Source organism: Lethenteron reissneri, chromosome 26 (genome assembly GCF_015708825.2).
Source record: "Lethenteron reissneri isolate LAM-NWPU_2019-01 chromosome 26, ASM1570882v1, whole genome shotgun sequence".
NCBI classification, from domain to species: domain Eukaryota; kingdom Metazoa; phylum Chordata; class Hyperoartia; order Petromyzontiformes; family Petromyzontidae; genus Lethenteron; species Lethenteron reissneri.
This window is the reverse complement of record NC_083804.1, coordinates 17,993,788-18,007,815: the sequence shown is the minus strand read 5'-3', so window position 1 is coordinate 18,007,815 and position 14,028 is coordinate 17,993,788. Positions and strand designations below refer to the sequence as shown.

Here is a 14,028-nt window from a genome sequence, read left to right as displayed (position 1 = left end):
CGTGTGTGCATGTGTGCGTGTGTGCGTGTATTCTTTGTTTTCTTTATTGGTAGGAAAGCTTTTGTGCATTTTCTTTGTTTTCTTCATAAGTGGGAAGGTTGTTGCTAATGTGGAGGAGCGTCTGTATCCAGGCAGTTTGTTCATGCACACAGTGTGCATACAGCAGTGCTATCTGGTTTTTACTTGTAGGAGAGACATCCCTTCTCACAGGTTCTCACCTGGTTTTTGAACGAGGAATATTGAATGTTTATCCAGGTAGTGTGTTCTATCATTAACGAGTAGCGGCTGCATGTTCTGCTGTGTAATGCTGCGTCACCACTTCTGCATGTTCAGCGACTCATACCTTCCAGTTTCCTGCAGTGTTGACATTGTCTGTGTTGTAGCTCTAAACTTTCCATGACTAAACATTGTCTCATCTAAATTCCTTCATCTTCGGGTAACAAAATCCTTCACGTACCACACACTTCCCTTGTGTGGCTAAACGCCTAACTTCCTTCTGTCCAGATGCATGTAAAGCATTCACAAAGCCGTAGTTTTCGCTTCGCAGAACTTTTCAGGATGATCAATAGTACCTCTGTGAAACAGTTTTAATGGTGCATTGACTAATAATTCCATGTGTGCGTGTCGAGCAGGTGGACATTGAATTCCCACATCAGTGCATCGGTTGCCACAAGGCCTTCAAGACCGAGGGGGCATTGCAATTTCACAATTGTCAAACTGGTGGGTACTCCCATCATGGCACACCGGAAAACCATGCAGCAAGACACACTAATGTACACATCTGTGCATCCATCCACCCACATTCACTTACCACACACCGCACTTTGAAACACCACATCACAACCCTGGGTGATGACATTACATCCACCAGAGTTCTTCAACTTGTGGCCTGTGACTCTTGGAGTGGCTCACCAAGAGATGTAGCTTACCGAGACATGAAGAGATGCAGATTACTGGGACGAGATCATCAAAATATAGATGCGAGAGTGCTATAGACAACAGTTAAAGATTACTGGTAAGAGTGTGAGATAAACAAGAAAGATATGAGAGAATGGAGACGAGAGGCATAGATTATTGCATGTACGGACATTGTGATGTCATGACACCGTGTGAAATTACACCCTCAATTAGCACAGTTGGCTACGTACGGCGCAAAAGAAGTTCAACATACATACAACACATGATGTATGATGTCATTATGTGGACTGCCGGAAAAAAACATGGTCCAAGGTCCCCAGTTGACACCGTGGTGTGCGCACGTGCTGTTGCTGTGTGCTACAGATGAGCGCACCTTCCAGTGCGGGGTGTGCATGAAGTTCTTCTCCACCGGATCCAATCTCTCCAAGCACCGCAAGAAGCACGGGGAGCGACGCTTTGCGTGTGAGGTCTGCCACAAGGGCTTCTACAGACGCGACGTCATGTTGGAGCATTTGCGCCGGCATTTGGAACGTGCGTTCCACACCACACCTCGCGGCACGGCACACGCTTCACCTCGGCACATCACGCGTACACAGCGTTAAGCATGAGCATCTGTGCTGGCACCCGGGTCGTGTGTACCCTGTGTCATGTTTTAGTCACAGCTTGCAAAGGGCATTATGCACATTATATAATCACAGGTCCCAGTCTCATCTCAACGAACTAGACACTCCATTTTTTGTGCACTTTGCTGTAGTAGCCACACCCATTGCAAGAGGTATACTGGATGTGGTTTTTTCTTCCAGGTCACTGACATACCCGGCTTAAATTAAGCCCATGCGTGTATCTTGTGTAAATTCTGGTGTTTGTTTTGGTGTAGGTGCTAAGCGCTGGAGCAAGGAGGATGGAGATGCGGAGACAGAGGGGCGAAACAAGTATCGCAAGGAGCCCTCGCCCTGTCCTGTGTGCAATAAGGTGACATTATGAACGTGGGCAAGGTCATCCAAACCACTGTTCAAATCATTTAGTGGTTTCATGATGAGGCGTAGGCCCAAAAACAGTGAATATGCGGTTAAATAATTTTGTCAAATGAAAAAAAAACTAGTTTTTGTGAATATTATTGTAACATATTTCTTATTCAAAACCACAATTTTATATTTTCATGCTGGGCGACATCATGCATTGAAAGCCCATACTTCTCTTGAAGTAAATGAACACAATTTGAAACTAGGGGATAGTCCTATTTTCTTTATTTCATAGCTGAGTGCAAAGTCATTATTGCAGCTTCATTAAGGTCAGAATGAATCTGTAGGTATTGAAAAAAATCAATACCTCTTGATTTATTACCGTGTAAAAAATATATGTATGCACGTTGAACAATCGTTAACATTGATCTGCGAAAAAACCCAACTCCAGCCAACAGAAAACTGCGAGAGTTTGGTTGTCATCCGCCAATCTCCACCCGTTAATTTGTTCGGTCTGTTGTCTCAATGCTATGCTGTAGATAACCGAGAGATTGAATTGATGGTGTCCATCGTACAGGTGTTCTCCTGTCGCAGTAACATGAACAAACACCTGCTGACTCACGGAGACAAGAAGTACGCGTGCGAGATCTGTGGCCGCAGGTTCTACCGCGTGGACGTCCTTCGAGACCACATCCACGTGCACTTCAAGGCAAGCACACCGCCCCACGTGCAGTGAACGTATCGCACTCTCTATTCTTATACCAAGCACACTGCACATTACAGCACACGCTATTACACTGTACAACGCGTGCTGTACCCTTGGTATCGTTCGTTCGTTTCTCAATCCACTTGTCTTGGTGAGGGTCGCGGCGACAGCATGTTGAGTAGGGCGATCGAGACCTCCCTTTCCCTGGCGACGGATACTAGCTCTTTCTCGGGAATTCCCAGGCGTTCTCAGGCCAGCCGAGCGACATAGTCCTGCCAGCGTGTCCTGGGCCGGCCCCAGGGTTTTCGCCCAGTTTTGTGCAACTACGTATGTATGTTGAACTTCATTTGCACCGTACGTAGCCAGCCGTGCTAATCGGAGGTGCGGGAAATAATAATAATAACTATATACACGTGCAGCCCTTTAAGTATATCCACAGCTTGATGAAGACTCCCCACACAACGTGCAGGTTCTGTGGTTTTTTGACCGTATGTCGCCACGCTGGTCTGGGAGCAGAAATAATGTCGCATAGTACAGTGCAACGATGGGTGTTGCTTCATTTACCTCTGCAGGCAATTAATTAATTATTTCCCTGTGTAACAAAAAACTCTTTTTGTTCCTGGGTAGTAAGTGTTATTTCCTAATTGCTTATGCCTCAGAAGTACAGAAAGTCGCTATTATTCCCCACAAACTTCGCTTTTGTGACCAGGACACAAAAGCAAAGTTAATAGTCCACTCCATTAATAACGCTGTGTAACAAATTTATTTACTTTTTGTTCCTGGGTAGTAAGTGTTATTTCCTATTGCTTATGCATCAAAACTACAGAAAATGGCTATTATTCTCCACAAACTTTGCTTTTGTGATATTTAGAAATTTACCTATTTTCCATCAGGAAACGTGTGCATTTGTGTCTTTCATTCGCATAAAGTCCTGGTCACAAAAGCAAAGTTTGTGTGGAATAATAGTAATTTTCTATACTTTTTAGGCATAAGCAGTTAAAAAATAACACTTGCCACCCAGGAACAAAAATTGTGTTATGTAATATAATGCATGCCTGCCAGTCGCCCATCCAAGCACTATCCAATCTTAATGCAGCTTGGCTTTCGAGATATGATGCTGTCAGGTGCATCCTGGGTGATTTGGTCATAGTTCTCGTTGAACATATCATTAACATACACTACACCAAGTGCAGTACGCATCGCAACACACCACCACCATGCATACCACACCACACGGGCATCCTTTGTTTCACGCAACTATGCGCTGAACAATAATCCACGCTACCCACCATTTCCTGCATACCGCACAGTCACCGTAACACGGCACGACGAATCAAGTGCCTACTCGAAAAAGCGTGGGGGCGTTGATCATCTCCTGTTTTCATTCCTGAGCCAAATTACGCTTCTGTGACATGGGCGAACTTATTCACACAATAACCACTGCCGGTTGTTGTCCTTCCCCCGCACCTCCGATTAGCACGGTTGGCTACGTACGGTGCGAAAGAAGTTCAACATACTGTACATACATACGACCAAGTAGTGCTCATTATGTCGACCGCAGAAAAATTTGAATCTTTCCCACACTCATAACACCGTGCCACCTGGCTAGGTCGCCCACTTACATTGTATAGAAGTGTTAATAGTATTTGCATTAACAACCTAGCTATATTGTGTCCATGTCTATGTGCAATTAATTGTGTGGTTAGGTGCGTGTGGGGGAGGAGAGTTGGGAGCGGTGGTGCAGTGGTTAGCATGCAACGCTACGAACCCGGCGACCGGAGTTCGATTCCCGCTCACAACTAATATCTTATCTTCACGTAATTTATATAGCGCCTTGATGAAAGCGCTTTCTAGAGAAGTAAAAATGGTACATATGAATGTAATGGTGGAGATGAGAATAAAATAGATGAGAAGAAGTAATGGATGAATCTCTGATGTGTGAATTAGGTAAAAACTAAATTGATTAAACTAAATTATGATGAATAAATTGGATGGATGGGAAATGAGTGGTAGCCATGTAATGAGATTTTGAAGAGGGAGCAGGAACGGTAGTGGTGGTTAGAAGCGGGAGTTTGGGGTCGTGGGTTGAGTTAACGGAAAACAACGAGTTTTGGGGGAAGAGTGGAAACTAGTAAGCGAGAATGACTGCTTAATGTGGAGGGGAAGTTTGTTCTAGTGAAGGGGGGCAAGATTCCTGCTCACGACCAATATCAGTGGTGAATATCTGAACTGGTCCTAGGCTTCCACGAGGTTAAGTGCAGTATGTAAAGTTCAGCAAGTGTTCACTAACAGCACTGGCCCCAACAGTCTGTATGGCTAAACTCTATGTGCTTGGTGGGAGGAGAGAAGGGTTGTTTTGTGTAAGCTGTGTGCGAGTGGGTATGCATGCATGCGGCTGCAGGACATTGCTCTGATGGCCGACGGGGAACGTGACACCTTCATTAGTCAGCTGGGCATCCAAGCTGACGAGGACGGACCACCCGGAGATTCCCATGAAGACGCACCCCACAAATACAACTGCAAGCGCTGTCAGGTGCTGGCAGGCGGGTGGGGAGATGGAATGCAAAGGGTCTATGATAGACACGTAATCATTCACCCAGTGCCACCCCTCCATATGATTTGATGAATTGTTACAATTCAGGGTCACAGTTGTAGGAATTAATTGATGCATGTCTTGTTTGTCCTGTTATTTTGTTTCGTGTCTTGTTCTCTTTTGTTTGGTCTGGTTTATTTCCGTTAACCTAAAGCCCCATTTGCATATAATCAGCATAAATCCTGAACTTTAAATTCAACGCTTGTATCATGAGCTTATGAATCAGTTAATAATCACAGGCCGAGTGCTTGTTATACTATACAGGTGATTCCTATCAAGGATTAAGCAGGTGTACAGTTATCTTATCGTCCTGCTGTTGCTGTCTAAATCATTGGTCTAAAACAAGGCAGTGTGCAATTATACAGGCAGCAAGGTGATGTCATTTGACAATGCAAGATATAATGGGAGGACTGATCCGATGGTAGAAATTGTGCCTATTATTATACACCATCACGCAAACTCCAGTCATCTTCGCTGCGGTTTTTGGCTAGCCATCTAACAAAGATGGTCACTGCATCGCACGCTTTCATATGCACTTCTGCGGCCATCTGGAACGCTTTTCCGATATTAGCCACTAGAGCTGTGCACTTTGAAATCATCTAGATTTGGAACTCATTTCTTTTGAACTGCTTTTTGTGTTTAATTTGTTGGCCTTTCCCCAGACCTCCGATTAGCACATTTGTCTACGTATGCTGTGAAAAAAGTTCACCATCATACATACATTTACAAATCTGCTTTTGTATGTATTACGGTTTTTGGCTTCCAGAATGCAAGCACTATTCTGTCTTGGAGAAATAGGTAACTTGGTGTGGTGCTGGCCACACTACTCCCTCGTGTCCTCCGCTGGCCTTAATGAATGCTTGCTAACAGCACTTTGTCCCCGCAGTCTGGTAGAGGCGATACGAGGGAGAACTTTGCGTTTGTTTTGCGTGCACACACAGCTGACGTTTGCACGTGGCGGGGAGTACCTGAGCCACATCATGGAGATCCACAAAGAGCGTGGCTTCTGCTGTGACATCTGCGGCCGCCGTTTTGCGCTCAAAGCCACGTACCACGCCCACATGGTGATCCATCGCGACCGACTGCCCGAGTCCGACCCCACTGTGCACAAGTACGGCACACTGTCGCACCACGTCGCACCGCTGTTGTACCAAACACTGCCACCGGCACTGTACCGCGCCACGCTGTGTCGCCATTTACCAAACACCACGACCGGCATGATGCTGCATCACACCACTCCGTGTCAAAATTTACCAAACACCACACCATGCACCATCACAATTTTTCATGCACACCCAGCGTGGCACCACGCACCGTAAATGCGTCATGTGAATAGATGGACGCCTGCCATAGAAATGTGGAATTTACACCACTTAGAGCTACCTCACATCCTGGTGTGGCCGAGACAGTCTTGGTCTTGAAAATGCTGTTCTGGTCTCCCAAAGAATTTATGAAACCTCAGAATTTTGTTCCCAATTTAAGATTTTATGGCCTCATGCTTGACCAATGAGCGGGCCTACCTCCATAGTGGGTGTCGTATTTGTTTTATTAGTACAATTTAGTACAATTTAGCTCCCTATTGCTCAACCATGTTATGTATGCCGATGATCTCGTAATTGCTGCTCACTCAGAGGAGGAGTTGGAGGCGCTGCTGCTGAACCTGGAGCTTGCCACTAATAGGTGGGGCCTTACCATCAGCCCCACCAAAACTAAGCACCTGCCTGGGTATTCTGTACCATCGGACACTCTGCCCCCACAACTCCCAATTGGTTATAGGGCAGTTGTGGAGAGAGTGGAGAGTTTCCCATACCTGGGCAGTGTGCTCATGATCGGCTCTGGTTTAACAGTAGAGGTCTCACTCCGAATCAGTCAAGCGGCATTATCTTTACATTGGTTGCGTAATGCTGTATGGAAGCTACCTGGTCTTGCGCTCCACATGAAGCTTCAAGTCTTCTCAGCCACAGTCATTCCCTCCCTTCTCTATGCTTGCGAAACGTGGACCTCCCGAAATGGAACATCTTCGCTGGTTAGAAACATTTAGGCTGGGCTACCTAGAATCTATCCTGGGTTTAACCATCGGTGAGCTCCTTCGGCAGGCAAGGCTGCGTTGGCTGGGTCATGTAGCCCGCATGCCCAGCCACCGCATGCCTAAACAGCTTTTGTTCGGCCGGATCGAGGAGGCTAAATGGGCGCGGCATGGGCTATAGAAACGATGGAGTGATGTGGTAAGGAGGATGTGGAGCTGAGTGGAATTGCCGATGACTGGTACCAGCGGTGTCAAGATCGTCCTCTGTGGAGGAGGCTCGTGAAGGACACTACTGAGCAGTTGGATGCAGTCGCCCTCCAACAACAACAGAGGGGGGAGGAGCGACGCTCACAACAACGAGCGGAGCGCCGGGTGACTAAAGCACAGCAAGTTGGCACAGTAGGGGGCACAGGTGGTGCATCAGCCAATCGTCTCGGTCAGTCGTAGTATGGCATCTGGGTCTGCCCCGTGACCTCCTGCCAGCAGGCGTTCGACACTTCACGTGGCCTCAACGTGCACATAGCCTGGCACAAGCGTCGTGGTGACGTTACTGACACTTCGTGGCGAATGGCGGTTGTTGTTCTTGTATTTGTTTTAAAAGAGAGAGACGAAAGTTTATTGTTTTATGGTTATTGTTGTCTTCTTTGTGGTTCCAGATACATACACCCATGTGAATTGTGTGGAAGGATCTTTAACAGCTCCGGGAACCTGGAACGACATCGTGTCATACACACAGGTACTGTACATGGGTGCACAAAGTGGCATTCACATTGGAATTGACATGGGGGTGGCTAAAATACACAATTATCCATGCATTACCTACTAATGTACAATGTCGGTTGGCATGGTGGGTGTGTGTGTTACCCTCGATCGACTCATACTTAAATAAGTACCTGGCGTGGTGTGTAAACATGAGCACCAAGGTGACAAGGGTGGTCGGGCGTGGTGTTGGCCACCCACTCCCTCGTTTGCCGTGTTGACCTTCATAAGGTGCCCGCGATTAGCATCTGCTCAAAAAGTCTGTTGTGGCTATAGGGGGGATCTGTTTGTCTGCAGGAGAAAAGACACACGGATGCGATGTGTGCGGGAAGTGCTTCGCAAGAAAGGACATGCTGAAGGAGCACATGCGTGTGCACGACAACATCCGGGAGTACCTCTGTGCAGAATGCGGAAAGGGTACTCACGAGAGCACCTAGAGCACGCACAAAGCACTCGCACCACACAGGAGAACTCTAACCCACAGTGATGTGGGGAACAGACGTCGCAGTTCCTATCATCATCCACGGGTCTACTAAAATGAGTACCTGATGCGGAGCGTTAACGTGAGAACTTCGGTGACAAAAGTAACCGGGCGTGGGTTAGCCGCACCATCCCCTCGTGCATTGTGCAAGCCTTCATAGGTGCTCACTAACAGATGCTCCCCCGACATTCTAAATTGGCTATATAGGGGATCTTTGTTCTGTCACTTTGTGTACATGGTGTGTATGTTATTTTCAGGCATGAAGACAAAACACGCTCTGCGCCACCACATGAAGCTGCATAAGGGGATCCGTGAGTTTGCCTGCGAAATCTGTGGCCGGGCCTTCAGTCAAAAGGTCAACATGCTCAAGCATATGCGACGCCACTCCGGTACGAATTCCTTCAATCACAGCACCATACGCAGTCCACCCCGTCCCACGTTATAACAACAGTAATATGCTACCCTTTTGTTAATCCACTGCTGGTGGATGAAGGCCGACCAACGGCATGTTATGAGTTACTTAGCCAGAGCTCGCCACACTGGTGGGTGCAGTATGGTGAAGTTGGGAAGGTGTAAGGAGCAGTTGAGATCTGGCTCGTCACTGATATCGGTCGTGGCTGGGTTTTGACCTCGGTTCATCAGGTTCATAGTGCACTCTTTCAACACGACACAATACGCAAACCACTGCATCACCGCTCCCACAATAATAGCACTCCATATCACACCACATCTCGCCACGGCATTCCACACACCACCTAACACTTGTTTAACTCAACACATCACAATTATGGTCTAGTGGTCGTGCAATAATTAGCAAATTGCACTATAAATCTGGCAACCAAAGTTCCATTTCCAGTGGCAAGTAATAAAAAAATTAGTCCCCCCTTCAACAACCGGTCCTGACCAGTGTGGTGATGTATGGTCAAACAGTCTCTATAACCAATATGGTGTGGGGAGACCTTAAGCGAGCAGTGGATGGACAAAGGGTCGTGCTTTATACATCGCACATATATTGCACACCACACTGCATCACCCCACATTGCATCTGTCCATTTCAACCATGCCACATTATGCCGCAATACACCAAAGCACACACCCACTCCACAACACGATATCTTAAAACCAACCACCACTCTGGAACACAGGCCTACACACAACACCACTTTCGCTCAACTGCAACACACCGCTTTATACAATCCACACGCAAGCTCCATGCTAGAACACCACGCTCAATCCCTCATCAGTGCTTTGCGGGTTTTATTTTACCGGACTACACTGCAATTATTAACAAAAACTCAACACACTCATCGACAACACTGCCTTGAAAAATAAATCTATAATCGGCGACATTAATGTGCTATGAACATGGCCCATTGTCCGAAACGTCACCGATTGTATCTTTGTATTTGAAGACAGTTTTATTGACGAGCGTGTTGTGTTTTTTCCTCATTGCGTTTGCACCACGGCCAATGCAGCAGCAGCATCACCACATAATTTGTTCAATTGTTGCGGGTGGCGTGCTACGTCGTGTGCACCCCGGTGCGGTGGAATTGCTCCGTACCGTGTGTGAGGTGCAGGTACCAAGGACTACATGTGCGAGCTGTGTGGGAAAACCTTCTGTGAGAGGAACAGCCTGGAGGTGCACAAGTTGGTACACACGGGTAAGACACATGCCACCCCTGCGTGATGCGCACTTCAAACATCGAGAAGTAAAAACACCCATTCTGGATTGTAGGGGGAATATTGCCTCGTGTCTAACCCAGGGGCTGCCCTGGCATGGCTATGCCCACTTGTTTAGTCTGTGAAGGATGTCGTTCCTGACTTACAATATCCTGGAGTCTACAAATTGAGTTGCAGTTGTGGTGATTGCCACATTGGAGAAACGAAACGTCATATTTCTGATTGTGTCCGCGAGCACAAGTCAGATCTGAAACACGGCAGAACTGATTCTTCGGCCGTTGCCGATCATTGTTACAACTCTGTGGGCTCACATGAAATTGTCTTTTCCGAGACCAAGGTGCTCTGCAAACCTCCTGGCTACCATCAAAGGTTTGTACACGAAGCCATACAAATATACAAACACAGACATAATTTCAACCGTGATGATGGTTACAAACTGAGTAATCATTGGAAAGATGTGATTAACCATGCAAAAAGATTTAACTACACTTATTTGGACCATCTTATTTGACAGACAACTATTACAGGTTATTGATAGACAGCCAGTCTTGTTTTACCAGGTTTAGTTTTTTCTTTTTTCACATTTTTATGTAGGCTAGGCGTAGTCACAAACCGTACCTCTCCATAACAAAGGCTCAGTCTTTTGATAAGCAGTCTATTCTTAGTCTTAAGCCTCACCTTACCATATTAATAAAAAAAAGTGTGCCGTACTTGGCCCTTCCCCTCTTCAACCATTATATATACGGAGTGGTAGCTCTTGTAATCTCTCATTTACTTGATACAGCTGTCGTGGCTGTGACGGTTCCACCTGAAGACGGAAGCTTGTGTTGCCTCCGAAACGTCGTGTTTTTTTATTTTATTTTACTTTTATTAATTTTTATTTTTTACCTACGTGACTTGACCGAAAAAACCTAAGAATATAAAAAAATATCAGTTCACCTTGCAAATGAATGGACTCACCTGCTCCACATTAATTCATTATTTGTGTCAGTTGCGCTCTGACTTGAATTATGAATCACAGACATGTCAACTCACCTTGTGCATCCAGAGCAATCGCTCCAGGTATGCATCTGAAGTGGACGTATTTTCTCTAGGGGGCTCTCACAGAGTTCCAAAGAAATGTGCGGCTGATTTGTGTCCTCGTGTTTTTCCCCGTGTGCACCAGTTGGGAAGCAGTTTGAGTGCACGTTGTGTCAGCGAAAGTTTGTCACGGAGTACATGCTGCACAAGCATGAGCAGCTCACCCACCAGCGCGTGGAGGCACGCGCTTGCGACGCCTGTGGGGCAAAGGTGTCCACGCGCGCCTCCCTCACGCGCCACCTCAAGCGCAAGCACCCTGAGGTGTGGCTTGCCCTGCATGCACACATCTACACGCGCACACACCCGCACACACCCACGCACGCGCGCATGCATATGCCCACACACGTCCACACACGCACGCGCGCATGCATATGCCCACACACGTCCACACACGCCCACACACGCACACGCCCACACACGCACAACGCCCACACACGCACACACCCACACGCACACAACAACAACCGCCATTCGCCACTAAGTGGCGGTGACGTCACCACGACGCTTGTGCCAGGCCATGTGCACCTTGAGGCCACGTGAAGTGTCGAACGCCCGCTGGCAGGAGGTCACGGGGCAGATCCAGGTGCCACGGGTCGACTGACTGAGATGACACACACACAGTCACATGCGCTCATGCACACACTCATTCACTCACGCACTCACGCACACGCTCGCACAAACCAGGCACAGGCAAGCACACCCCGTCTGCCATGCACACTTTCAACACAATGCTTGCGCCCCACAGGTAAGAAGCACCTGGGTTTGATTCCTGACTCGGGCGCGCTTCTCTATGGTTTTTGTATGTTCTCCCCCTGTTCTACATAGGTTTCCTTTGCGTTCTCTAGTTTTCTCCCATAGCAAAAAAATATATACAATGTATTTGGTATTGGCCAAATGTCCTAATGCTGAAAAATGGCCTGCAAATTTCTGAATTGGGATTACAAATATGAACATTGCCCCCCCTACTGCGAAAACTTGACAGGACCCTTCTGAAGAAGAGTCTTGGAACTCGGTGAGGCTTTTCCTCGGTAAGCAAGCATAATAACAATAATATGACGACCTCTTGCCCTAGCGCTTGTGGGATTCCCACGCCTGTTTTAAGATCGCCACCCAACATAAGCAGCACCACCCCACACTTGTTTGGGCAGCGTGACACCGTGCGCACACATTCTATTTTACATCTCCACGTGCAATCCACGTACAAGCGCCATAGTCATTGTGTGTACAGCTAAGCTTCAGAGCTTCACCACTTATAGCCTGCGCACAGCATTATACCCACCACTCCCACGACAAACTCCTTTGCAAGCATTGTGCAATGACTATTTTGGCTATGAACATTTGGCATCTCTGGCTATATAAAGAAGGGCGATTGCCCGAAACTTCACCGATTAAATATGTATTTCCTTTTAAGACAGTGTAAGTAAATAAAAAATTAAAAAAATTACAACTTATTTTGGCATTGCCTGTAATTCTCATTGTATTTATGTTAATATGGTGCATCTTTCTTCTATCTCGAGGCACAATTCACTCTGACAATTCACACCGGTTAAACCTGCAAAATACGGGCGCGAGAACAATTTTTGTCATGGCTGTTTAATGCTGCTTTATCATTTACCACCGTAAACGGGATAGTCTTGATTGGTGTGTTGTGTATGATGTGTAATTGCGGTGTGTGCGTCTGTCTTTGTTCTTGTATGTCGTGGTGGTTTGTAGTTGGTGCACATTCACTTCGCTCAGGGCCAGGACCTGGAGAACACACCCACCATCACCATCGTGCCGGTAACCACACCAGCAACACTGATTCTACCACAACACGTCACCTTGAACACCCACCACTCCAGCCACACCACTCTTAGCAGCATTACACCTGCCACATTGTAACAGGATCTGCGCCAGTCCAACCTCCCTACAGGAAATAATAGAGTGCATGAAAAAATAAATCCAACCTGGTTTTTACATTGCCACAGTACGGATTTATTTCAAGAAGTTGGGTGGATATGATACGGTTGTTATATTTCACAATGGATTTGAAATACGGTAAGTCCTCGCTTGAACGCGTGTTCACACAACACGTTTTCGTTAAAATGCGCTTCTTCCATGAAGCAACACTTTTCGCACAACGTGGAAAGCGCTCATTATGCAGCGGAACGCGTCTGTTTTAACACAGAACGTGTCTGTTATCACATGGTTTCTGAGCAGTCGATGACGAACTACTTTCTTGAGTTGCGCTGCTGAGCGGTATGATATAGTACGCGGAATGAAACTGTAGCGCGGTGCCATATCCTATGTTATTTGTCCCAACATCTTACTGTGTGTGCGTTTATATTTTATCTCGCCAAACTTTATCATTACATTATTTATGGGGAAATAGTTTTCGCTTAATGCGGCACTGTTGAGGAATGCATTTTTACGAGCACTTACTGTAAGGTAAAAGTGGCTCTTAATATAGTAAATTTTTAATGGGTAGTGTGTTTACATGCTCTGTATATGAGAGTTATATGTAACGTAACATTTGGAAGTTATGAATTCCACTATCCCGAAGTTAATAAATAAAAAAGCCTGCGAGATTAACTTCACAAAGCCTCAAATTTATGCAAATATTACTTGATGGGATAGCTTGTTGGTCTGAACATCCATTTCAGTGACAATACAACTACCATTCACAACTTTTACAATATATTTCAGAGTTCTGTAATGTTGCTCAAGACAATTAATTAATTTTGCTGGTTTTCTAATGGGGTGAATTCTTTCCCAAAGAGCAACAACATTTTTATATGAAACATTTCCACTAATATATCATCTTCAGGATAATTATTGTGACAG

The 14,028-nt window shown here is 46.3% G+C and overlaps 1 protein-coding gene across 3 annotated transcripts in view; it reads left to right on the top strand.

The window, feature by feature from the left end:
* The window catches only part of PRDM15 (PR/SET domain 15), a 31,222-nt gene that overhangs the window by 13,151 nt on the left and 4,043 nt on the right, over window positions 1-14,028 (top strand). For 2 of the 3 annotated variants that reach the window (XM_061560330.1, XM_061560332.1), the window contains exons 13-24: window positions 633-720; window positions 1,282-1,449; window positions 1,796-1,890; window positions 2,458-2,589; window positions 4,988-5,119; window positions 6,121-6,290; window positions 7,862-7,941; window positions 8,262-8,381; window positions 8,703-8,834; window positions 10,023-10,106; window positions 11,291-11,466; window positions 12,919-12,984. In XM_061560330.1, the coding sequence (XP_061416314.1) occupies window positions 633-720; window positions 1,282-1,449; window positions 1,796-1,890; window positions 2,458-2,589; window positions 4,988-5,119; window positions 6,121-6,290; window positions 7,862-7,941; window positions 8,262-8,381; window positions 8,703-8,834; window positions 10,023-10,106; window positions 11,291-11,466; window positions 12,919-12,984 (1,443 nt within the window). The remainder of the gene's footprint in view (window positions 1-632; window positions 721-1,281; window positions 1,450-1,795; window positions 1,891-2,457; window positions 2,590-4,987; window positions 5,120-6,120; window positions 6,291-7,861; window positions 7,942-8,261; window positions 8,382-8,702; window positions 8,835-10,022; window positions 10,107-11,290; window positions 11,467-12,918; window positions 12,985-14,028) is intronic. The other variant, XM_061560331.1, reaches the window with a different exon arrangement.